Source organism: Pyrgilauda ruficollis, unplaced genomic scaffold (assembly GCF_017590135.1).
Source record: "Pyrgilauda ruficollis isolate IOZ18807 unplaced genomic scaffold, ASM1759013v1 scaffold2, whole genome shotgun sequence".
In the NCBI taxonomy this organism is placed as follows: domain Eukaryota; kingdom Metazoa; phylum Chordata; class Aves; order Passeriformes; family Passeridae; genus Pyrgilauda; species Pyrgilauda ruficollis.
In genome coordinates, this window is record NW_024519206.1 from 21,238,915 (window position 1) to 21,263,949 (window position 25,035).

At 41.1% G+C, this 25,035-nt stretch overlaps 2 protein-coding genes across 4 annotated transcripts in view; one reads left to right on the forward strand and one right to left on the reverse strand.

Moving 5' to 3' along the window:
• Positions 1-762, reverse strand: part of EAF1 (ELL associated factor 1) — a 19,638-nt gene extending 18,876 nt beyond the window's left edge. The window contains exon 1 of the mRNA XM_041466371.1: positions 634-762. Coding sequence (XP_041322305.1) covers positions 634-736 — 103 coding nt within the window. The 5' untranslated portion in view covers positions 737-762. The remainder of the gene's footprint in view (positions 1-633) is intronic.
• On the forward strand, positions 716-22,077 carry METTL6 (methyltransferase like 6). 3 transcript variants are annotated; one of them, XR_005955015.1, is made up of 7 exons: positions 861-2,870; positions 3,562-3,696; positions 4,903-5,073; positions 6,435-6,576; positions 9,205-9,600; positions 20,512-20,727; positions 21,464-22,077. XR_005955015.1 is itself a non-coding variant. In XM_041466370.1 (6 exons), exons 2-6 carry the CDS (start codon positions 2,589-2,591, stop codon positions 9,351-9,353), a joined length of 879 nt encoding a protein of 292 aa, XP_041322304.1. In that variant the 5' UTR covers positions 716-851; positions 2,487-2,588; the 3' UTR covers positions 9,354-14,903. The 3 variants fall into 3 exon arrangements, 2 of the variants coding, with proteins under 2 accessions (XP_041322304.1, XP_041322303.1); XM_041466370.1 differs by lacking the exons at positions 20,512-20,727; positions 21,464-22,077 and adding an exon at positions 716-851 and having other exon boundaries at positions 2,487-2,870; positions 9,205-14,903; XM_041466369.1 differs by lacking the exons at positions 20,512-20,727; positions 21,464-22,077 and having other exon boundaries at positions 9,205-14,903.
• Positions 22,078-25,035: the final 2,958 nt, after the last annotated feature.

Here is a 25,035-nt window from a genome sequence, read left to right on the forward strand (position 1 = left end):
TACACATTGCTCCATCAGGAAAACACCCAGTTAAGAGCCCAACTCTGGATGCTCCGGCTGCCTCCCCAGGCCGGGCCTGCGGTGGGACTGTCCTGCAGTTAATTGCCACAAAGAGAGCAAGATAAGATGGCAAAGCCACCTCCTTACGGGGGCAACTCTTCATGCTTCCAAGCGATTAATTAATTCCAAGCAAACTTTCTAAAGCTGTTCTTTCGCCTTGGCGTGCCTCGCTCAAGCCCCCTCCCCGCCAACATCCACCTTCCCTTTCTTCCCGGGCTGGACTCCTCTGTGGGGAAAACACTCGTGGAGAGGAAAGACGGGCGCGGAGGGAGCGGGAAAGGGGGTGGCGGGTGCTGGAGGGGCAGCAGGGAATGGCTGGGGGAGCAGGGCGCTGAAGGGGACAGGAGGGAAGGGGGAGACGGGCGATGAGGGGGAAGCAGGAATGCGGGTAGGAGAGGCGCTGAGTGGGGACGGAGCCCCGCGATGGCGGAGCGAAGGAGGCGAGGGGAGCAGAGGGCTTTGCGCGGCAGAAGGAGCAGCGCAGCCGGGGGACGGGACGGGACGGGACGGGACGGGACGGGACGGGACGGACGCGAGCGGGGAGGAAGAGGCGGCCGCGGGGGAGGCGCTCACAGCGGATGGTGTGGAAGGAGGCCTTGGGCCGCCGCTCGAAGCTCTCGCCCAGCTGCAGCGGGTGCTCCTCCTTGTCCAGCAACGAGTTCGCCGAGCCGTTCATGGCTCCGCTCCCGGCCCGGCCGGTCCCTTCCCTGTCCTCCGTGCGCTGCCGCCCGGCGTCCTCCCGGAAATTCTTGGCTTTCCCTTCCGGGAACCCTCTCCGGGGCTGGCGGCGGGTACGGCGGGGCGAGGCGGGGGCCCGGGGCCGGGCTGGGGCTGCTGCCCCGGGGAGGGTCTCCGGGGAGGTGGGAGAGCGGCGCTCCCCGCCCTCGGTAGGGCAGGGCAGGGCAGGAGGGGCTTTCCTCTCCTTCCCTGCCGGGGTATCCAAGCCCCGGCTAGGCTGGGGCAGGAGCTGCTGGAGGGAAGCCGGTTCCGCGTGGGGGGACCGGAGGATCACACAGAGGTGTTACATGTTTGTGGGCTTAGCTCTGGATTAAACACCTTTAAAAGGCTTTTTAGCCTAAGCATGGGCTGTTGTGACTGAGTTTATCATCGCGCTGCCTCCCCGCCGCGGCAGATGCGTCACTGAAAGGACTGGCTTGCGTTTGTTCGCTTCCCTCGCGCCTTCTGTGATGAAATAATGGAGCGCGCCTAGACTATAGGCGTCTGTAGAAATACGGCAGAAATTTTGCTGATTAAGTTTTTGTTTGTTTTGAGGATATGCTCTTCTTGAAGAGACGTCCTTTCGAAGGAGCCTCTTCTTCATAACCTCCTGCGCTGTTCTTGGAGGAAAAGGGGGTGTGCCGTGACACCGGACAAAATTCTGACAGTTCTTTACTTCATTTGCACGCTTCCGTATTTTATGTTTGTGTTTGCATCATGACGTGAATATATCATGATAGCATCATATATAACATGTACATGTGATCCTTGATGTGTGTCATAGAATGTGTTTTATCGTAAGGTAAGATACATAAGTGAAGTACTGCTCTTGTTTGTTTGTTTTAGGGTGTGTGTTGTTGTGGTTTTCTCATTTCCTTTTTGGTAAATTGACACCAATGCCTGTCTCTGGGCACTGATGTACACGAGCGGTGTGTGTTTGCTGCCTGGGCTTCCCTGCGAGCTACTGGGCCGTGCAGGATTTAATCCCCACGTTCCATCATCCAGCATCTGCATGTTTATGACAAGGCAGATGTCAGAACCAGTTTAACATCAGAGAAAATGTTTGACTCCTTTTCCAGCCTATGTGAAGCTCTTTTTGTTAATGTCTGAAAATAAAACCACCTGTGATTGTTAAAACCAGTGTGAATCCTCAGGAGGAGGCAGTGGGATGAATGTTGGCACAGGCCAGCTCTGGGCATTTTGGCCACAGTACTGGTTTTGTTCTCTTCTTTAGGTGGTGCGGTGTTATAAATGCTGTTGTTTTCACCGGTGTTTTCTCAGAGAGCTGAGAGCAGGAAGGAGAAATGCTAATATGAATACATATTACTTTGTTTCATTAATTTGAATGTGATTGTTAAGTGTCATCTGTTCTTAAGTTACCTTTATTTCTGAAGTGTTCTGAGTGAGGTTAATGTGCAACAAAGCCTTTGCTTTCCCTCTTGTCTCTTTTAGTGAAAATAAAGTTAGAGCTGCATCGTCTTTTTCTTTTTGGGTAGCTTTCTAGAATGCAGAGGGAGAACCAGGAGACTCTGAAGTATCTTCTTGAACTTTGACATCAGTGTGATGGTGTATACAGCTCTTAGTTTAGATGAAGGTTTTCTGAAATTAAGAGAATTCTGGTGACATGTAAGTCCATCAGCTTGGACAGATCACTAAAGTTGTAGTAAGTGCATACTGTAATTATTTCTCATTTTTAATTTTGCTTCTAGAGCCTCGCTTATTTTACCTAAGTTAAGTGATGGAACCATACACTAAAGAAAAAAAATCATCCTTGGGTCTTTGGTGTTCGTGTTTGTGTAAAAGAATCTAGGATGTTCCAAGAAAAGGCGTCAGCAAATTGCTTAAATATAGTAACAACATCTACTGAAGATGGTGCTTTCCAAAAAAAAGGCCATAGTGCTCGAGTCCTTAGCCCAGAAGAAGTGGAAAAACTGGCAAAAGATTGGGTTTTGGTGTCTGAGTTCAAACAACTAAAACTGGAGAAAGAGGCACAGAAGAACTGGGATCTATTTTACAAAAGAAACAGCACCAATTTCTTCAAAGACAGACATTGGACAACCAGAGAGTTTCAAGAGTTAAAGGCATGTCGTGAGGTGAGGTCCGTGCAATTCTGCTGGAAAAGATGGGATTGATTGTTTCCAATCAGCTGTTTCCAGGACTTAGAGCAAAGCCATTTGGGTGAGAGTTGACACATGTAGAGTTTGCAGTGTCCTGTGTATTTTCTTTTAGTAGCAAAGATAACTTCTCAGAATCATATGCATCAGTTTAGTTTCAGTTTATAATTGGCCCTTACTGCATGGGGATGCTGTTCATAGCATCCTGGATGCTGAGAATGCAGTCTGGAATATTTGATTTTTGAGTCCTAAAGGAGACAGCTTGCCTCTCTGTGTGCAAGCTGGTGCACTTCAGTACACGGCTTTAGAGAAAAGCATCCAGAATTGCAGGCTGATTGCTGAACACAGTTAAGGGGAATAGCCAGATGCATCTGTTGTTCCTTACAGCTGAATGAAAGACAAGACAGAAATGGCACAAGTCTGTTGATTGCTTAAGGGGCAGATAACTGAAGAAATATTAATATATGTTCTAAAATTATTTCTAATTTTGCGGAAATTCGGGATGTCTGGGTTTTAGTGTCAGATTATGCAGCGGCTGTCTACTTTGGGTTTTTTTGAAGAACTGTCATTAAAATTGATTATAGCTTTTAAAATGCTGGTTGAACAGTGCCTCTGCTCATATGATGAGAAAACAAAAATTACATTTTGTCTTGTATTGCTTCCTCCCCAGTTTGCAGATCAAAAACTGACCATTCTGGAAGCAGGCTGTGGGGTTGGGAACTGCTTGTTTCCACTCTTAGAAGAAGATAAGAATATTTTTGCATATGCCTGTGATTTCTCTCCTAGAGCTGTTGAGTATGTGAAGGTTGGTGTGATATTTGGAACTTCTTTTAGAGTGTTTTTTAGAAGCTTCTAAAATTACAAATGACTGTAACAACAGACTTCTCATGGCTTCCTTTTTGTAGGAAGGGTAGAATATACATAGCCAAAAAAATTGAGACTGATGCTTTTCAATGGAGATCCTATGTAAGAAGCCAAATCGTTGCTCAAGACTTGGCTTTTCAGTGTCAAATTAGAGCATTATGGTATATTACTTGCATGATTTATGAAGATAATGCTGTTTTGGGAGCACTACTATGTCTCTGCTGACTGTGCAATAAAAGCAAAATTTGTTTGGCATGGAAGCTTGCCCTTAATAGAGGGAGTCCCAAGGAGAACCTTAAAAACAAGGCTGGGAAAATTATTGTTAAAGGAATTTGTAACCTGATTAGGAGTAGTTATGTTTACGCCAAGTCGTGGGTACTGCAATCCAAAGTCGAGCCTTGCAGTAGTTCTGGTGGGGGCTTTGGGCATTAAAACTCTTTATGAAGTAATCACAGGTAAATTTCTGTATATCTGTTAACTGAAAGCATTGTGACCAAGAACCACAAGACACAGACAGGATTTGTCATGCGAAAGATGGGAAGTGCCTGTGGCACACAGAAGAGGACAGCAGCTCCCTCGGATGCTGTGGCTGCGCCCCAAGATGAGGTTGGGCTGAGCCTGTACCCTGGGTTTTGGGTGACTTAATGGCATCTGCCTCCACAGCTCTTGCTAAATTTAATTTTTGCCGAGACTGGGGTTTTTTTTCCACCGTAAAACTGTGAGCTACAGCAGCCCAGCTGCAGATTATGTGACAGGAATCCCAACTGTTTGCAGTCTTCCTGTAGCTCAAGAGCTTTACTTTCATCACCCTCTAATACGTAGGTTTTTTTCAATAGAGTTTGTGTATTCTTTAAAGAGTAGAAGCAGGGGTAAAACCGAAATATTTCTGACAATTAAGACAATTTTTGAATTGTCTTAATGCACATTCCTTCTCAAATTCTTGAGAACAGGCTATTGTACTAGTTGTTTCACTATTGTAGTTAGCAGCAAAGAATTTCTGATAGCAGTAGCCACCTGTTGGAGGTTAATATTCTCTTGCCACTGTGTTTTGTATCTCTCTACTGATTAATTTCACAAGATTTTTACTTTATTGTAGCAACAAATGCTGCTAATTTTCAGTGAAAGCTTGCTCTTTTAATTTCCCTAGAAAAATGCCTTATATAGTACGGAAAGATGTAAAGTGTTCCAGTGTGATCTTACCAAAGATGATCTTCTAGACAATATACCAGCAGATTCCGTGGATGTTGTCACACTTATATTTGTGCTTTCTGCCATTCATCCTGACAAAATGCATCTTGTCCTGAGGAACATTTACAAGGTAAAACCAGCTGAGATTACAGCCTTTAAAGCACTTCTTTTTAGCTCAAAAGTATTTTTTTTTCTGAGAAAATTACTCTCTTGCAATGGTGATTTTTCATATTATATTCCATGCATGTATTTCATTAGTTCACTGAGTATGCAGGACTAAAATATCTTTTACAATGTCCTTTATTTTTCTCCTGGTATTGTGAGATTGTTTGGATTGAGGCCTAATTCATGCCATCAGTATAACAAAAAGATATATAAAATATGGCCTTCAGATACCTGAAAGGGGCCTACAGGAAAGCCAAAATTAACTTCCAGAGATCCAGTGACCTGCTGTTAGGATGTTGCTGTTATTATGAAACATATTTGATCTGTGGTGATTTAAAAGTGGAGTGTTCAGAAGTCAACATTAATCTAGACTCACCCCCCTATGCTGTCTTTGTTAGTTGATAGACTAAGACAGGCCCATCCAAAGGGTGGTTTAAACAACCTGAATTGTTATTGTTCTGAATTTTCCCAAAATGCCGTATATTGACTGCAGAGGAAAACAATCAACATACCTTTTTACTTTTGCATATGTGTGTGTTAAGAGTCTTGTATTTTCTGATGTTATTTGGGTTATTATCAGCAGTTTGAAAAAGGAATATTAGTGGTTTTTTTTTTTTTTTTTTATATCGCCAGCTGTTTTCCAAAATCAGGATTGGTTCTTAGGTTATATAAATATTTAGATATCTAAAATCAGCATGGGCAATGACCATGTATTTATAAATTTTAAACTCTTTATAGCTTGCTTTCTTTACCAAAAAGCAATTTTATAAATCCATTATGCAGTTTCCTAAAATGGTTTCTTATTTATTTTGCGAGATATTGCAGCATTTTTCTTTCTCCCATGAAAAAAGAAATGTCATGATATTCTAAATTTCATTGTTAACCATTAAACAAAATCAAGTGCTAAACAGGATACTAGCCAACAGAAAAAAATGCCCTGATGGGAATTTTTGTTAAACTGTGTATTTTCTTATTTTCTCTGTGTTTGAAGAGTGTTGCTAATTTAGCTGATCAGCACCCAAATAGGTATTCTAAAACTAGTTGTAGTCTTTTATTAATGGGGAAACATTTTTGAGAGTCAATCCAGTTTTTGCACAACCTTTTTGTTGCATAGGGAATGAATTGTGTCTACATCTATCTACATCCATCTGTCTATTTATCTATAGATATCTATCTCACTGTTGTATTGTATTCTTGTAATCTTTTATTGACTATGCTAGTCTACCTTGCCTTAGTTACCTTTGTCTGTATGTGTACACAAATAAATATTCCTATATATGACTAAATCTGTTTAGCTTATTAAAGCATGTGTGTATTATGTGACAGGTATTAAAACCAGGCAAGTGTGTCCTGTTCCGAGACTATGGCCTGTATGATCATGCAATGCTCAGGTTTAAATCAGGCAGCAAACTTGGGGAAAACTTTTATGTCAGACAAGATGGGACAAGATCGTATTTTTTTACTGCGGGTAAGATATGTTGTACAGTGCTTTCTTTTCTGTGAATTTTCTGTTCAGACTTTCTCCAGGGAGCTGTCAATATGCCTATGGAAGTTTTATTCTGTGTGGATGAAGTGTTAAATTGTGGTTTATTTCATTTACCATCCTTTTGGGGAAGAAGCAGTTATTTAGACTGGCAGAACTTTGTGGAGCGCTTTCTTGTTTATAAGCTTGTTGCGTGTGCTATAATTCTCCAAGAGCAGGGGTTTCTGAATTTGCTGAATTTCATTCAGATTTGTTACCTAAGGGGAAAAGACCTGTGTTCAGTAAAAGAATTAATCACCTTCATGAAGCAAGTAAGCAGTTCTTTTGGCATCATTCTTTGTGCAGTTGAGCAGGATGAGGTCTGTTGACTTCTAAAAGCAGAACCACGACTGCAGCGCTGAGAAGCTCACGCACAAATCCTGGGATAGCACTGACTAGCTGTGGTCACCCTGGCTTCTAGGGTTTGTTCTTTAGTGAAGACAATGCAAAAAACCATTTCTGTGTCATACAGTATTTAGTTTTTGTTCAGTGCTCATAATGGTTTAGGAGGAAGAGTAGTTATTGCAGTTTACTGGTGGAGAATTTGAAGCACAGAGACATGAAGGAATTTGCTTAGACTCTCACAATGAATTGGGTTTATAGCTTGGCTATAGCTTCTAACTCCCAATTCCTCATGCTAAACTCACTACTGCCCCTATCACTTGTAGAGCATTGTGTAACAAGAGCTGTGAATTTATTTCTGTGGGGTTCTTTGTTCTTAGTCTAAAGCAAGATACAGCTGCTGAAGAGACTGATTTGGGGCCAAGTAAATGTTATTCATATTTTATGCCATAACATATTAACTAATTGCTTCTGATACATAAAAAGCATTAATTTTGTGTGAGCTCCCCCTATTCTTCATAGGACAATGATGAAATCTAAGATAATGCAGGCTGTGCTACAGCTTCATTGAAGCATTTCTAGAACTGTTATTTATTGAGTGATTTTTAGTTCTGTTTAAACAATTAGCTCTTAGAAAGAGAATGATGCTAAAAGGAACAAATAAGAGACTGACCTCTCTGTGGAATCTTAAATCTCATTTTTATTGTGTTTTAGAATAGTTTCTGAATGAGAAGTTCCTTGTTAGTATGCATGTTTCCCTTGCAAGAAGAATTGAGGTAGGGATGAGGAAGAGGAAGGAAGGAGAAAAGAGAGAATTTATTTTATATTGCTCATGTCAGCAATTGTTTTTCCTTGGGCTGGTCTGTGACTGTCTCACAAATCACCTCTACTCCCATTTTTAATCATTATGATCTCATTCATTTCACAGATTTTCATATAAACATTGCTTAATGCTTGAGAATTCTTTTGTTACTGGAGACATGATTCCCATCATTTCCACAGGGGTTGCAACCCTTGCTATTTTTCATTTCTTTAGCACTACATTGGTACACCAAGTTATTGCTGCATGGGGTGATTTGAATCATACTTATTTATAATATGTCTGGTCTCAGATGGCAACACACAACTTCTTCCATGGGAGAAAAATCCATTCTTCTTCTGTTTGAAATAATATTAAATTTGTGGAGGAATGCATGGTTTTAGTTTTGTATTATGAAATATGTGCAACTTCCTTACAATAAGATTTTAATAGGTCCACAATGGAGTGCTGTTTATTTATATTTCATTGGTGTGGGTCCCCATTTACATGAACACACAATGTTTACAGCCATGGTGGGCTAGGGTTGATATAATCCTGCAGTGCCACCAGAGTGGGTGGTCTCATCTTCCTCCACACACCATCTCTGGTTGTGCTTCCTGTACCCACATGATCACTGTTTCATCGAGCCAATCCCCCTGAGCAGTGAAAAATTGAATGTCTTTGTTTTCTGTCAAGTAACACAAGTTTAGAACAGCCTTAAATTTACTGTGAAATTGCTGCCTGAGTAAGTGAACTGAGGTGCAGGAAAGGAAAAATTATTATTTTTAATTAACATGACAAGTCAATAGCATGAGCAGACCTTCCTGCTGCACAAGTCACCCTGTTTGTGAGGTGCTTCTGCCTTCCTTAAGGGAAATAGGCTCTGAGGAAAATTTTTTTTGTTTATGGAAAATATTTTCAGTTCATCTTAGTGGAGTCTTGGTACCACCATATCCTCTTTGCCATTTTGTCAGTTTTTCTGTTGAGCAATTGCATGTAACATAGGGTGTTATTCTTCCTGAATGTAGGTGCATCTGCACAGCTGGATTGCCTTTTAAATATTTGTGGTAAATGATCTATTCAGATAGTGAAGGTCAGCTGTACAAAGAGAAAATGCACTGGTGTCAGTCACAATGAGAATGACAAGGCTTCATAAAAATAAGAGATGTGGCATTTTTGGAAATTCAACTGAGTAACTAGCTTAAGCCCCAGATTTACAAGCTGTTTTGCTTAGGTTGATGTTTCCAAAGGAGATTTTTATTGATTTTTATACAGCAGTCTGCCCACATAGAACAGCTTGAAATCTGAAGGCCTGTGTGATTTTCATGCTGTAACACATAAGAACATATGCTTATATAAATGCTGTCTGGTGTTTTAAAAATAGCTTAAACATAATATTTTATCTTTTTTTTTTTTTTTTAATTCTCTTTCAGAGTTCTTATCTCAGCTTTTCAGGGCTGAGGGATATGAGCAAGTGGTCAATGAATATGTGCAGCGAGAAACTGTGAATAGGAAAGAAGACTTGCGTGTTCCAAGAGTTTTTCTTCAAAGCAAATTTCAAAAACCTTTCAGTGAGACATAAGTTCCTGCTGATCAGCAACAGCATTGCTTGCTTGAAATGGAAGCTAGCACATAAGCTGTGTGTTCATCTTTCTGGTGAACCAAAAATGTTGGCATCCAGTATCTCTTGTTGGTTTCCATCCTAGAATACAAAATATGAATCCTATTTCTAATTCAATTTTAAGGTGGTTTAGTGATGCAGGCAACCTGTTGAGCATCTGCATTCCTGCTTCTAAAATAAAACCTATGCAACATTGTTGGAGGATCAGGTAAAGTATATAAATAAACTTCCATTTTTATTAAAAACTCTTTTAAAATAATAGAGTTTCCTGTCACTTGTGATTTTTGAGGCTTGCTAAAGTCATAGTATTTCATTTACTTTCAGTACTTGTAGGACTTCTGAGTGTACTTTCTCAGATACAGGAATGAAACAGACTCAGTGAGCAGTATAGTGTAAGCTGCTTTAATATTTTAATAACAGTATCTTTTTAATATGCTCAGCATTTAGATGTGTAAACAAATGTTTATATTCTAAGTAAATTCCTAATTAATTTGATTTCATGCTTGAAGAAGCATGTCAGCAGATCAGGTTGTATTTATCCCTAATTAATTTAAGATGTTCTTCGTTTAATGTGCAGACATATTTGAAGTTTTGCAAGTCAGTTTGCTGTTTGAAACTGAAATCAGCAAGTCGGGAGTACTTTCTTTGATATGAAGTGTAGTCAGCTGCTTCTTTCCTGGGCAGAGGTCTTAATTCTTTTCCATCACTCCCAGGAAAGTTGTGTTGGGCTTTGCTCTTCCTGCCACTAAAAGCCACTGTACTGTTGCTTCTGCAGACATAACTGCTTGAAGGAACTTCATCCTTTCCTTAAAGCTCTTTGCCCTGTGGCACTTTGCACTGCAGGACCTTTTCTGCGTTCTTGGATGATGTAGTTTCAAAATTATGCCTGGCTCTTTAACCTGCATTTTGAGCAGCTGCTCTCAAGCGGCAGAGGAAGCCCAGAAGTATCCGGTGACTTGTGCAATGGCCTGTGCTGAGCCTGTGTAATGTACACAGTTTGCAACAGGGGAAATTCCAGTGAAATACTAAGGGGAGATCAAATGCTGGGGCAGGGTCCAGTGAAGTTTTGGAGCCTTCATTCTTGGGAATACTTGGAATAGGACTGGCCAAGGCCTTGAGCATTCTGTGACTTTGAGGGTGGCCCTGTTCTGAGTAGGGATTTAATCTCTGGCTGTATATACAAGTATGTGATTGCTTGACTCAAGCTGTCATTCCACTGGACTTGTGTTTTGTTAGATGACCCAGTCATACACATCTGATGTGGACCAGGGGTGACTTTTTCCCTCTGTTTATGACGTAGGATATAATAATGATTTTTTTTTTCCAGGCTCTTAACACTGGGTGTATTGTGCATGAAACGAAAGAAGTAATAATTTTCCAGCCTGAAGCTTAATGTTACAAAGTTAACCAGTCAAAATTTTTTTAACAAATTGGAGCTGCCAAAGGTCTTATTCAGTTGATATGATTAGAAATAAATTTGCAACAGATGACAAATCTTTGGCCTCCGAGAAGAAAATGCTTAAATCATTCACAATTCTCCTAATGACCCTTTGAGGAGGGTTATTACATGTCATCTCCCTTTTTTTTATGGAGAATATTATCCCAGAGATTTATGCATTGCTGGCCCCTGCTATGCAACCCATTAGCTCTTTCTGCCATGCTAGTAATAAATATCTAGTAACACTTACAGTAAATGAAAAGCTATTGCTAAAAAGAGACATAATGATGACAGCACTATCCTAATCTGAGTTATCATTATTTGGTGGCTTTCATCAGCACATGTTCATCTTTAACATGGCAGTTTTGCAATGACTACATGTAGTCTGAGCTCTGTTGATATTTAGTGGTGCTTGCAGCCTGTAACTCCAAGTGCCTTTCAGGACTGCAGATTTGATCCTTTTGGAGTATACAGCATATAAATGAGACTGAAGGAAAGCCTTGCGTGGCTCCTTGTCATGGGGCTGTGTGCTTGTCATCACATGCAAAGGCAAGTGCAATGAACTGCTCGTCCCCAAAAGGAAATGAGATATAGGCAAGAATCAAAAATATTAATCAGAAGACCTGAATCAGCCCAATAGACTTAGCTAATAGACTCAGACAGCCACTGAGTTCCTTTTTACACTGAACTATTGCCAGAACAATAATACATGTTTTTGTGTGTGCTATAGCTTCATTATTTCTGTATACACTTTTTTGTGTAGCAGCATGTTAAATGGAGAGCAGTATTTCTAACTTTTTTTATTATATCTCATTCAGTCTCATTTCCAGTCAGACCTGCAAAATAAAGTTGCATGCATTAATGCCCCTGCCAGAAAGATCTTCTACAGTTCCCATAAAGCAGATGTTATTTTGAGATGAATGGTCAGAAAGGTTAATTTAGTTTCTATGACTCTGCTTCTGTGAACTTTAAATCATGGCACATTTTTGTAACTGCGGTAAAGTTTGAGGAAGTTGAGTCAGCTTTAAGAAATCCTTGCCTCATCGTGTGAGCCATAGTAACTGATGGGGTGCATGTGGTTGCTGCAGTGCTGAGTAAAGTGGATCTACTCCCCCAAGCCTTCCCAAGCTCAAGTAAGCCCACCAGCAGCACATGCCAACAATACCTGTACCTTGTATCCTTGAACAAACTGCAGTGATAGGACAAGCAGTTACTGGTTCAGACTGAAAGAGGGGAAATTGAGGTTAGATATAAGGAAAAAATTCTTTACTGTGAAGGGTGGTGAAGCACCAGAACAGGTTGCCCAGAGAAGTAGGGGATGCTTCTCTGACAGTGTTCAAGGTGGGGGCTCTGAGCAACCATGGCAGGGGGATTGGAATTAGATGATCTTTAAGGTCCTTTCCAACCCAAACCATTCTGTGTAGAACTCTCTTTAGGGAGATGTAGTAATCAGGGATAATGGTGTTAAAATCACTTGAAAAAAGCATATATGCACTGCATCATGCTCACCTTGCACTAGCAAGCCACTCTGCTGTGATTGTAATAAATGTCCTGATTGTTCTTTCATTTGTCTGTAGTCAGTGGAGGCTGCTGAGATGACTCAATTGTCTGTAGAAGACCTGCTTTTTGTTCCCCTTAGATGAACTAGCTGCTCTATTTGAAAAGCATTAAGTAGTAAGTTCCTATAAGCCAACACCCTGTTCTGAGCAATATTTAGGATAGAAGCAAATAATTGTTGAAGTAATGGAACTGAGAAAACCCTTTTTTTTAAATGATTTGGTACCCTGAGCTTAGATTCTCTGATGTTTAATAAAGCATGAACTTGGATTAAGGTTTTTCCTGAAGTGAAGGAATCCTAAATGCTGCTTTTCAGTGTGGGATTCTCTGATGTCTCCTCCTGGAACTGGACAGCATGTATTAAGGAATGATGTTAATGAGCAGTGAGGACATGGGTAAGGTCTGACTGTCATCTATTTTCATCAAATTTACAGAAGTATGAAGTCTTTGAGTTATCTGACATTGTGTGTCCTTTCTGTCAAAGGATAGCTTCTGTCAGATTTGGTTGATGTAGTGTGATGTGTGACAACAAGCTATGACTAGACAGAAATCCACACAGGTATTGTGTCTATACTGTATGGATGGGTGAGCTTTCTTTCCTTAGAAATATGCACTACTGAGAAAAAAACAATTGGACTTTAGGTGATAGTATAACAGCAGGTTTTATGTGGTTCATTTGGTAGCTAAAAAGCTATTTCAGGTGTATCTTTCAGGTACCTGAAAGCTCCTTGTGTTCCAAAGGCAGAATATTTAAGTAACTAATATAATACTAGAGCCATGGTTGATTTTGCATCACTTCTATGAAACCAAGTGCTGTAAAAGTGAGACCTGAAATTCCAGCAGCTGTAAGCAGCAGCAGTGAACTGTAAAGGTCCTTTCCAGCCTTGGTCTCCTAGGAGAAAGCTGGTATATGAAATGGAAAACAGTCATTTATATGTTCACCTGTTATAATTTTTTTTGCTTGATCTGTTGAACAGTTCATACATCTGAATATACTGAGAGATACAAATTATAAATTAGGAAGTGCTTTATGAAAGAGTTAGTTAAAATATATATATATGTGTGTATTTGGAGAGGATATCCGTGTTGAACATCAGTGTGTGAAGGAAAAACGGTAAGATTATGTTTAAATTTCTAAGAAAAAAAAAATCCTGAGTTTCACAGATCAGAGATGACATATAATTAAATAAGCTGTTCATCTAAAAAGTGAAATTTTGGAAATGGATGCCTGCAGGTTCCAAAATTAGACTGATGTTCCAGAGAGGCAGGAAGGTGGCATCTGATTGTGTCTGGTATTAGTAATACATGCAAGACTCTGTAGGAAACAGAATTTTATATTGCAAAGATATTGCTGAGATACAATTAGTGAAAATAGATAAGTATTTCTTAAAGGAGTTTTACCTTACCATAATATAGCTGTGATGAATTTTTCACTGGTTATGATTGCTATTAGGAAAGATTGTGAGCCATCTCAAACATTTGGGAGCAAACATTTGCTAGTTACACATACTGCAAAAACATCTGACCCTTGGGTGCAGTAAGCTCAGGATATGAGTATGTTTGTGCTCTGTGTTTGTAATGTGAATTCATTTATTAGAGCACAGGCAGATGGTGAGCCTGCACTGTGGGGAGGCACACAGAGCCATTGCTTGCAAAGATAGAAGCTATTAGCCAGGTAAGATGTTCCATTAGGGAACCTTTTTCATTCCCACTTCCTAGGCTGATGTGCACTGTTCATTGTGTTTGCAGCAGGGTGCTGTGAAATCAGGGAAGACAAGGGCACAAGAAAAAGACTACGTGATTCTTCCAAATTAACAGTGATTTTGTGTATTTCTACTTAAATGAATCTGTTTGTGACCATTTACCCTCTTTCCCTGCAAATTTTAGGTTTCATCCTTGAAAAATTAGATTGCTTTTGAAAGTCTTTGCCAAAGACATAGGCTTAACTTACATGCTTGAAAAATATATGATGTGAAATATTTAGAAAGGCAGCTGTGTGACTGAAAATACAAATCCAGCTCTGTTTTCCTCTTTGACTTGAAAGAAGCTTTATACTTCATTGTCACTTTGGTGCTTTTTCACAGTTACAACTTTGAGGTGTTGTGCTGTCTTAAGTTAGATGGCATCAATCAGCTGCAGCTCTGGTTTCTCATGCCTGTAGCATCCAGAGAAGTTAGAATGGAAATAAATGAGGGTAGCTACAGGGAAAAGTCAGAAAGTAGGCAAATGACAGGTAGACAAGCCTGCTTATTGTCTAGGCTCCACTCGGTATTTTTCCACAGCCCATTTCTCTGGACCCTTGGATTGCTGTTGTAAACTTGGTACAGCAGAGAAGCTGCTGTTCAAAGGGATAATGATATCTTCATACATATGGGATTGTAGTGTGTCTGAAACTTATGGATATTCATGTGCTTATTTTGGATTTTTTTCCCCCAACTTTGTCTTCAAAGTTCTGTTTGAAATAGGACACCTAATTGGAATTTTTTATCATCTAATAAAAGCCTTTTTCATTAAAATGTAACAGACCTGTTGCTATTTTGCTAAAACCAGAGTGTTCAAAAGCAGGATGGAAGAAGATAAGGAGAGAGGAAAGGAGGCTTGTTTTCATTACAAAACTAAGAAATGTTCTGTTCTATTTGTTTTATTTGCAAACCACATATCACAGGAACATGAAAATAGCTTGAAGACGCCTCAAACCCATTGCCACCATTTTTTCAGCATTACCTTCAGAAAGATAGTTCTGATATTCTGTATCAGTTCATAAACTTGGCTGTGACCATGTGGGTGAAGTCTCTAATCACAGATCTCACATTTAGAATTTGAGGGTGCTTGGTTGAATCCTTTAGGACCTGGCCTCAGGGAACACCACATTTGTGACCTCTTGACCAGATGAATCTGAGTCACTTACTGAAAGCTGAACGTGCAGATGTTTGGACTTGCCACCTAATACAGCAGCATGCCCTCTTGGTTCCATCCAGTGTATGCCACTAAAGACTTTTGCTGGCTTTGGATCAGCTTCCAGTAACAGTTTCAGGTTGTGGTTTTGTTTTTGAAAGCAGCTAATAAATTAAGGATCAGTTATTGGCGTATTCTTGACCTGTACTTGGCTGGGAAACAACGGCCAAGAAAAAGCCTGTTAGAAATAAATCTCAGAAGAGACAAGAACCCACCTCAAAGTAAACTGAAACAATCAAGATAATACAGAGCCAAGAATGTATTTTAGAAGTAGTGAAAAGTCTTCCTCTTACACATTTTCCTCTATACAAAATACTAACCTGCTCTTAGGCTTAAGGATTCCTTTCCAAGCTACTTTCCAAGTTCCAAAACCCATAAACCTTAAAGGAAAAGACCACAGACTCTACAGCATTAACCACATGCACCTTCTAAATCAGAGCAGTGGTGTTCTCAAAAGCCCACTCAAGAGGGGGTAAGCTTAAAAACTGAGAGCTTTAACCTCAATTCCATAATGCACAGTTTGTACTTCATTTTCACAGACTCCTTTATGGGAGATCTTTGCCTGATTCAATCACCAACAGTAGATCAGTGAGATAAAATGATTTTGCAGTTAGAACAGATCTTAAGATATATTAGTACTTCTGAAAAAAAAGGTTACCTGTGAATGACTGATGAAGGAGCAAGACTGTTTTAGTAATGCTAGCAGCAATATAGTTTGTTCATGTGTCAGACCAGCCTATTGTTTGGCAGGAAATTCAGTGTCAGGCAGCATTACTTTGTACGGTAAAAAAACAATTCCAAAAATTAATATGATTGTCTTTAATTTTTTTTAAAAAAGCATCTTTCAAAAATTTCAAGAGAGGAGCTTGAATGGGCCTGCAACATTCAAGCATGCAACATCCTAGCATGCAACTAAAGCTGTAGCTGCAACAGTGGCATTATTCATATTTAAATACCAAACAAAGCTGAAGATGTGCAATGCCAGACTTTGCTCCTGTGACACTCAAATGGTTTTGCAGCATAGGTAGCAGTAGTGTAACTCTCTGTTACAGTGATGATATGGTTTCTGTTTCATGTAGCCTTGTAGAGAGTTGTGAATGTGTTACTGCTGATTACATTCATAAATATGAGTAAAGTATGAGGCATAAATATAAGCAAAGTATGAGAAATTTTCTTTTGTGGCTTGATTTGACAATACCTGGAGCCTTTCATATCACATATCCTTACTTTAGCTAATTTTATATAGGTATTGATCCTTATGGTGCGTGTCTTAAATATTACAGGATGCGGAAAGAAATATAAATTACTGGAATTGCAGATTGTACAGTACGACAGGAGAGTCTCAGAAACCAGGGTGAATGGATCCTGAATGACAAGTTTAGCACATGCCATCTTCCAACAAGGAATCTATTGAACAAACCCCTTTAAAAATGTTCACTACATGCTTGTTGTGGTGATGTCTGGGAACCCTTGAATGGGACAGTGTTTTCCTAGGTGCTGTGGATTCAGAGAGTAAGAGACAATCCCTGTCCTAAAACTGTAATCATTCAATTATGCAAGATGGGTAAGAAGAGGAAGAAAGGACATCCCCCTTGTGGTAAGACACAGAGATTGATATTTTCCCTACTTCAAATTTAAGTTAGTGTGAAAATGGGACTGAAGAAATTATCTCCTATATATTGGTTCAGTATCTAACTAGCAAGCCATCTTGATACAGAGCAGATCCTTTATTAATCAGAGATACTGGCTCTGATGACAGAAAATCTGATTCCTGAATGACTTCTGACTGCAATTTGAGTGATGAGTACCATTCCCAGCCCTGCTGTTGGTGTTCTGGGTGACTTCAAGCCTATTTACTCTCAATTTCTACCTTGTAGGGAAAAGGGAAAGATCTTGGAGTGAAAAACTGAAGGACCATGAAATTGTTTAAGTTGAAAAAATCTCTTAAGATCATTCATTCCAAGCATTAACCCAGCACTGCCAAGTCCACCACTAAACCACATCCTTAAGTGCCATTTCTACAAGTCTCCAAAATGCACTAGGCATGGTGAATTCACTGCTTTCCTGAGCAGCCTGCTCTAGTGCTTGACAACCCTTTTGGTGAAAACATTTTTCCCTCATATCCAAACATCCCCTGGTGCAGCTTGAGGCCAATTCCTCCTGTACTATCACTTTTTACTTGGGAGAAGGGACTGATCCCCACCTGCTTACACCCTCCTTTCAGGAAGTGGTGGAGAGTAATAAGGTGTCCCCTGAACATCCTTTTCTCCAGGCTAAATACACCCTAGCTCCCCCAGCTTCTCCTCATAAAACTTGTGCTCCAGACTCTTCACCAGCTTTGCTGCCCTTCCTTGGACACGCTCCAGCACCTCAGTGTCTTTCTTGGTGGCCCAAAACTGAGCACAGGTTTTAAGATGTGTCCTCACCAGTGCCAAGTACAGGGGGATGATCTCTTGCCTAGTCCTGTTGGCTCCTCAAGTGTAGCGGGTTGCGGACAATTTGCCCATGGATTATGGGATCTTCATTCTGCTCCCTGTCCCTGTCTTCCATTTCAGTGTGTATCTGGAGACCAACTTAATGTTAAAGACTGAAGCAAAGGCAGCATTAAGTATGTCAGCATTTTCCTTATCCTTTGTCACTATGTTTCCTCCTGCATCCAGTAAAGAATGGAGATTCTCTTTAGCTCTCCTTTTGTTGCTAAAGTGTTTATAGGAACACTTTGACTGTCTTTTACAATAGTGTCCAGAATAAGTTCTCCTTGGGCTTTGACCCTTCTGATTTTCTCCCTGTATAACTTCAAGATATCCTTGTAGTCTGCCTGAGAAGCTTGCCCCTTCTTCCAAAGCTCATAAATTCATAAAATCTCCTCTTTTTTCCCCTTGAGATCCAGCCAAAGCTCTCTGTTCAGCCAGGCTTCTCTTCTTTCACTCCAGCTTTTCTTTAGGCATGTGGGGACAGCCTGCACCTGCAACTTTATGATTTCCTTCTTGAAACATGTCCAGCCTTCCTGGACTCCTTTGCCCTTCAGGACTGTTTCCCAAGGGACTCTATCAACAGTCTCCTAAACATGCCACAGTCTGCCCTCTGGAAATCCAAGTTAGTCATTCTGCTGATTCCCATCCTTCTCTGAGAATAGAAAACTCTATCATTTTTTTTGTGATCCCCGTACCTAAGATGGACTCCAGCCATCATATCACCCATCCCTACTTCTCTGTTCACAAACAAGAGGTCCAGTGCCTTCCCTAGGCGGCTCCCTCACCAGCAATGTCAGGAATTTACCTTCCACACACTCCATGAGCCTCCTACACTGCTTCCTATCTGCTGTGTTGTCTTTCCAGCAGACACCTGACAAGGACAAAACTGAAAGTACTTTCCCAAATTAGAAATGGGCACGCTAAAAGGGTCCTTCTGTCAAAGCTGAGGGGAAAATTCATCTGACTTCCTTGAGATCTGCTTGCACTTCTAGGATGGCAAAGGGGCTTGTACTTTAGGATGGGAGATCTAATGCAGCCCCTCCTTGCTGATCCTTGATGTTGGGAAAACCGGAACCACTGACATAGACAAACCTGATCCAAAAACCCTAATGAAGTAGGTACTCAAAATCATAGGATGGAGTGGGGCTGTAGGAGAGGTGGGTGAGGAGGAGAAAAATGTATTCAAGTAACACAAAAAAATTTTAGTTTTAGTGGCATAGTTTCAATTACAATTGTATGGTGCCAGGCACAGATCTTGTATTAGTATGTTACAAAAAGTGTCAGTGCTGCTCTTCCTCTTATTTCTCCTGTCTTTCCAATCTGTTTCTGGTCAGGACACTGCAAATCCCACTCTTGTGGAGTCCATAGGGAAGGTGGACCCGTGTTTGTGTTGTTTGAAATGCAGTGAAAAAGGAATAGCTTCTTTTACCATCAGCTGTACTGTAAAATATTTCTCTTCTTTCTAGACTGTCTCCATTTTGTCAAGCTCTTGTCTGGCCTGGTTGGAGTTGTAGTCTCATGTTTTATCCCTAAATATGGGATAAACTTCTTATCATGAAGTTACTTACTCATGCAAAAGTTGGGTTTTATTTTTTTACTCCACTGCATAAGTAATTTGGTAAAAATGGTGCAGGAAGGGTGTTTGGGATTTTGTTCACAAGGTGGCACTAGCCACTAACCAGTGCTACCTTCCTTTAAGTCCCAGCACTGAATTGTCTCAATCTTTAACAGCGTGGTAGGAAGAGCTGGAAATGATTAACTGCAGACCAGACAACTAAGGGTGTTTTCTTACATTCAGTCAAGTCCTCTTTTTTGTCTACTTAAATAGCACTTGGATATCAAAGAAATGGAATCCTTTTAAATTTTTTTTTTAAAGAAAAAATATTTGCATCTCAGAGATACTTGTTATTTAGAGGGAATGTTCTTAGCATAATGTGAGGGAGGGTACAGTGAAATACTAGTATTGTTAATGGCAGCTTGGATTCTAATTGTCTCTACCCATGAGGCAATAATTTGTTGCATTGACAGCTTGCTGTTTGTTTCTGTTTCATTTGTGTCCCACTATATCGATACCTTAAGAACTGCAGTGCTTTATACAGATTTCAAAATGCAGTGCCTTAATACAACATTTATTTAATTCCACCAAAATATTAGACAAATCTCTGTTTATATTAACTGCTCTCATTTTTTTCCCATTTCTTCTGTTTTAGAGACAAGCTGCTCTCCAGCTGAGCAGCCATTCAAGCAGAGATGCATAGGATGCACATGACCAGAGAGGCAGTATCTCTCTCATTAATTACTGTGTGAAGTCAGCTGCAGTTTAGTTTGCCATTTTACAGTTTCTCCTACTTTGGTAATCCCCATTTTGTCTCTGGCAAGCCCTTCTCATTTCATGGGAAAGAGGAAGAATAGAATAAATTTTTTTTGTTTACATATTGCTGGCTTTATATCTCACTTTAAGCATGGTGTGTTCAGTATAATCCATTACTGCTAATAAGCTACATGTAAAATTGCCTCAACTGCATTTTATGGACAGTAATTCTTCTTCAATTCTTCATTTTAAGAACAGTAATTCTTTTGGATATTAAATATTTGAAGTAGTGTAAATGCTAATTAGCTTCCAGAGCAGAAACTGATTTGTAACAACATAGCTCCTCTCTTTGCCTTTCTTACACCTTCCCTTCTCTTTATTTAGAGCTGGCTTCTCCTTGCCTTTTGCACAAGTGAGTGGGATCTGCCAACCCCAAAATAAGTGACTTCATGGAAAGGCTTCTATGAATGAAACCTATCACCAAGCAAAGTGCAGAGGTTGTATCCAAATGGCTCCTTCCCAGCAACTGGATGATAGGCAGAAACAGACTGAGAGCTGCTTTTTCCTGCTTCCCAAGGCAGCGGTGAATGGCACTGGCAGGTATGTTCAGCCCAGGAAAAGTGCCACAAAGGACCTGCTTCCCATAGGCAGCCTCTTCAGGCACAGTTTTCTTTCCTGGCCCCTCTCCAGGACTCAGAAAGGACAGGCACTATGCCTCTACAAATGCATCTGGTGGAGTCTTTTGCTCAGAGCCCTCTTACATGTTATCAAGGGCCTGATCTTACAAAATGCTGCATTGTGCCATCAGTTTCTACTGACTTTGGTGGAGGTACCACACCACACCACAGATTTGGGCCTTGAGACATTCCAAGGAAAGGCTACTTTGATTGGGAACTACAATAGGGTTAACAAGTGAGTATTAATACTGTGGTATTAGACTCCTGGTACATTATGTTATTCTTCCTTCCCTTTCCACCAGACTTGTTCTGATTTCCACCATGTAGAAGTAGCATCTGGCCTAAATACCCATCTCTAAATACCAGTGATCAAAAAGAAAATGTGTCTTTGTCATATCAAACATTCCTTTGTCTGTACAGGCTGAGAGAGCAGCAGACCCAGAGAGAGCAGCAGCTCAGTGTGCTGGTGTATTTGGGCAGGACAAGAAGTCTTCCCTCCTTGGGTAACACAGGCTGATAGGGTGTCACAGCTGTGGGACTGTGAGGTTTCCCTAGTTTTGTCAGGATTGTGTTCAGCCTTGGCATCTTTTTTCACTGCACACTGAAACAGTGATGGAGCAAGGGTGTTGAATGTTACTTTGTGGTGTTTCTCTTGGCAGGTTGGTCTCTGTCACTGCCTGTGGATTTGAGGAGCCGTGGCCAGCTCGCAGGGGAAAAGGATGAAACCGGATGCTTGCACTCTACAGTGCTGGCACCAAGGTGTTCAGAGCCAACAACTGTACAACCTGAAAGGGAGATACTAAAACTGGCACCTGCCCTTTGTTCAACAGGTTAGATGGTCCTGGCTCACATTACTGAGGCTGCATCCAATACAAAGCTAGAGACAGCACTACAACCCCAGCCTTCCTGTTCCCCACCCCTCCAGCACTCTTTAGCACCAGTCAGGACAGCAGAATCACTTGGACAATTTGCATCCGGGATGTGCAGCACTTGCTCCCAGTCTCACAGCCTCTTCCTGCCTGCCATGTTCCCAGCGTGACACTGGGAACAAAGGGCATCTGGGGGCCTGCAGCGTGGCTGCTCCCTCCTGTGCTCCCAGCAGGTGCACGGAAGCACGGCCGCTGTGTGTCAGAACGAATGGGTGGTCACAGCTGTCTGCCGGGCTGGGCTGCATTGTGGTACCCCAGATAAGCTGGAATGGGATGCTGTGCTGTGGGCAGGCTCATATTGTGCCAGGCTAAGCAATTAGGGCTCGTCCACTGAATAAAGCAGACTGTGACCAGGCTTCTTGGCACTGTGTGGCTATTGTACGGCAGATGGTACACGGGGTATAATGGACTAAGAAAATATTCTGAGTGGGGAAAATGTCACAGCTAAAAATGGCACCACAGCTGACGTGGCGCTGGAGAAGCAGAGGCCAACTGAAAAAGCCTTTTATGCAGACAGTGGGTACCAGCAAAAGATGAAGACAGTCATAAGACTTCTTGTTTCCTCCCATTCTGAATCAGTTGATACGTCTCAGACTTTTGAATTGTGACCAAGTAAAGAGAAGAGGTGAAGAGTGCATTTTCTTGTTCTGTTTTTAGTACGTGAATACAAATTGAAAATGCAAACTGAGACACCAGCTTTTTCCATCAAGGGAGTTAACATGGTCCCTGATGAATTGCCGTGCACTGAGTGGGTTCAGAGAACATTATTAACTAGACGACACAAAACTGACCAATTATATCGATTGATTATAATTTGCAAGGCAGAGGGAAACCCCCAGGCTGGTTTAGGAAATTTAAGAAGGTTGAACAACTGTCCAGTACTGTGGAGGCACTAGAAAATGAAATCTAAAAACTAGAAGAAATGCAGAAAGACATGCCAGAACTCAAAATGTGCTGATGTAGAGACTTTGGCAAACATTGTTAGCCAAGACAATGCAGCATTTGAAAGAAGGATGCAAAATCACCCACAGGTTGTATTACTTGCTAGTGGAATGCAAAGAGTATAGGTTGGACTGGAGGATAGTGAGATTCAGGAAGAAAGAAAAAGTGAATACTGCTTCAGCTGAAGCAAATCTCTCTTAAACCACATAGTTGTGTTAGCAAAGAGTTAGCCAGTGAGTCACAAGCTGATATGATCCACAAATATAAGAATATCAACATACACACAGTGCTGATATGACTGAAGAGAAACAGATAAAGCCTAAGTCATGGTGGTAAGGGATGCAAATTGACAGTCTTGGTAAGTTGTGAGTGGGCTCTATTAGTTTGCTGGGTGCAGACATGGGGAGGATTCTAATTGTTATGGGAATCTGGGATTTACCTACTCGCTGACCTCCTAAGGTGAATGTGCCATTAGAGAGGAAGGAGGCCGAAAAAAAAGAAAAGAAAATTGAGAGTGTGTGCACAGATCAGCAGTATTTGTAACAGCAGCAGAGACAGCCCCACTGTCCCATACCATTAGTATAGCTCTCCTTGCCCTGAGGCAGAAGTCTGGGGAGAGACGGGCAAATTGATTACACTGTGAATCACAAAATCAATAGGGGAGTTAACAGCATAGATACCCATTTGCTCATTGTTCTGAGAGAAGGCAGAAATCCAGAATTATCCACTTCATATATGAACCCAAAGAAATGTAATAAGCATTTAGAAAGGGAGCATTTTTCCATGACCTGGAAGAAAAATGCTTGAAGAATTCAAACATTTTTTTTAAGCTTGGTGCACCAGCAAAGTCCTGAAAGCCTAAAAAGAGTGCATACATGCATTTAAACCTTGTGCATTGCTGGGGCACTGCTTTCTCAGATAAACTGTGGGACTTGGACCTGCAGCATGGCCCCCAAATGACTGAATGTTTGGGATAGTCTTGTTTGTGCACCCTTTCCCCCTCTCTCTCTTGAAGTCCTTGTTTTCATTAAAAAAGAGAATAGCTTTGCAGGCAGGGAGAAAGCCAGAAGGGTCTCCATGGGTACTCCCTTGTATTATGGAGTATACTCATCCTGATAGCTTTAAGATGCTACTTGGGATTTTTTGGCTCCTGAGAAATTTCACCAGAAAATGCAAAGAGCAGTAAATGGTAAGGAGAGCAAATGTTTCTACGGAGCATTGTTTTGGCAGCCTGGGTCACTGCCTGGGTCTCCTTCTCTCAGAGACAGTGGTGAGACAGATACTCCACTGAGTGATGCAGGCTGGGGGTGATCAGGCCTGTGCAGTGTGTGGATGCTGAGGAGCACTGGCTGTGCTCCCTGGGAAGGGAGCAGTGCTGCACTTTTTGGGAGGCTCCTCTGCAGAGTCCCACATTGCAAGGGGTTCATGGTTGCAGCCAGCAGACTGCACAAGGCAGACCTCTGTGCCTGCTTGGCTCAGGGTGAGTTCTGAACCAGGAAATCAAGCCCACCAACCAGTCATCTCCTATCCAGCCCGTTTCCCCATTTTCCATAATGTCCTTCTGTATTATCCTCCTACCTTTAAGTATATTGACTTGCCTGGCTTCCTCCCTTCAGTGATGCAAGCTACCATGTGGCTTGTTATCTGTATGTGATAAACATTCCTTCCTTCTCTAGCTTATTGTCTTTAGACTGCAGATATTTGAGGGCAGGTTTGATTTTCTGTATGTTTACATGGTACTTACAACAGCAGAATCCAAATTTGGGCTGAAACTATCAGGATTTAGTCATCCTTATTCTTAATTATCATTTATAAAAGATAAGTTCCACAGGTAAATGCTCTGTAAAAAGCACTGCTTCCTCCACTGACCTTGGTTCCTGCTGTGCCTCATTTACGTTGAGGATGTGTTGGAGGAAATTGCTCTACACACAATATGGAGTTAATTGTACTTTATTATACCCTTATTCAACATCTCTCTTTTTTTTTTCCTTTTAATTTCTCCTTTTTCTGTTAAGCTCTCAGAAAAATGTAGACAATTCACATTGTTTTTTCTCATATGAGCAGCTTCTCTGTCATCTTTTTCTGCTGACTGGTGAGTTCAAACAGTTTCACATAACTCTTCACATACAGCTCAGCAGAGTATGTCATCCAGCCTCTTCCCTTCAGCCATTTGCTCTCATCTCAGCAAGTTCTTAGTCTAAAAAAAGATCCTAAATTTCATTAATTGGTCTGTGAGCTGACATATAATGCAGCCTGGTTTGTGAGGCTGCACAGAAAGAGGGGAAACTTCATTCACTGTAAACTAATGTTCTAATTTCTTTTAACCAAGTGGTTCTTACAGATATTTGTGCAAAGAAAGC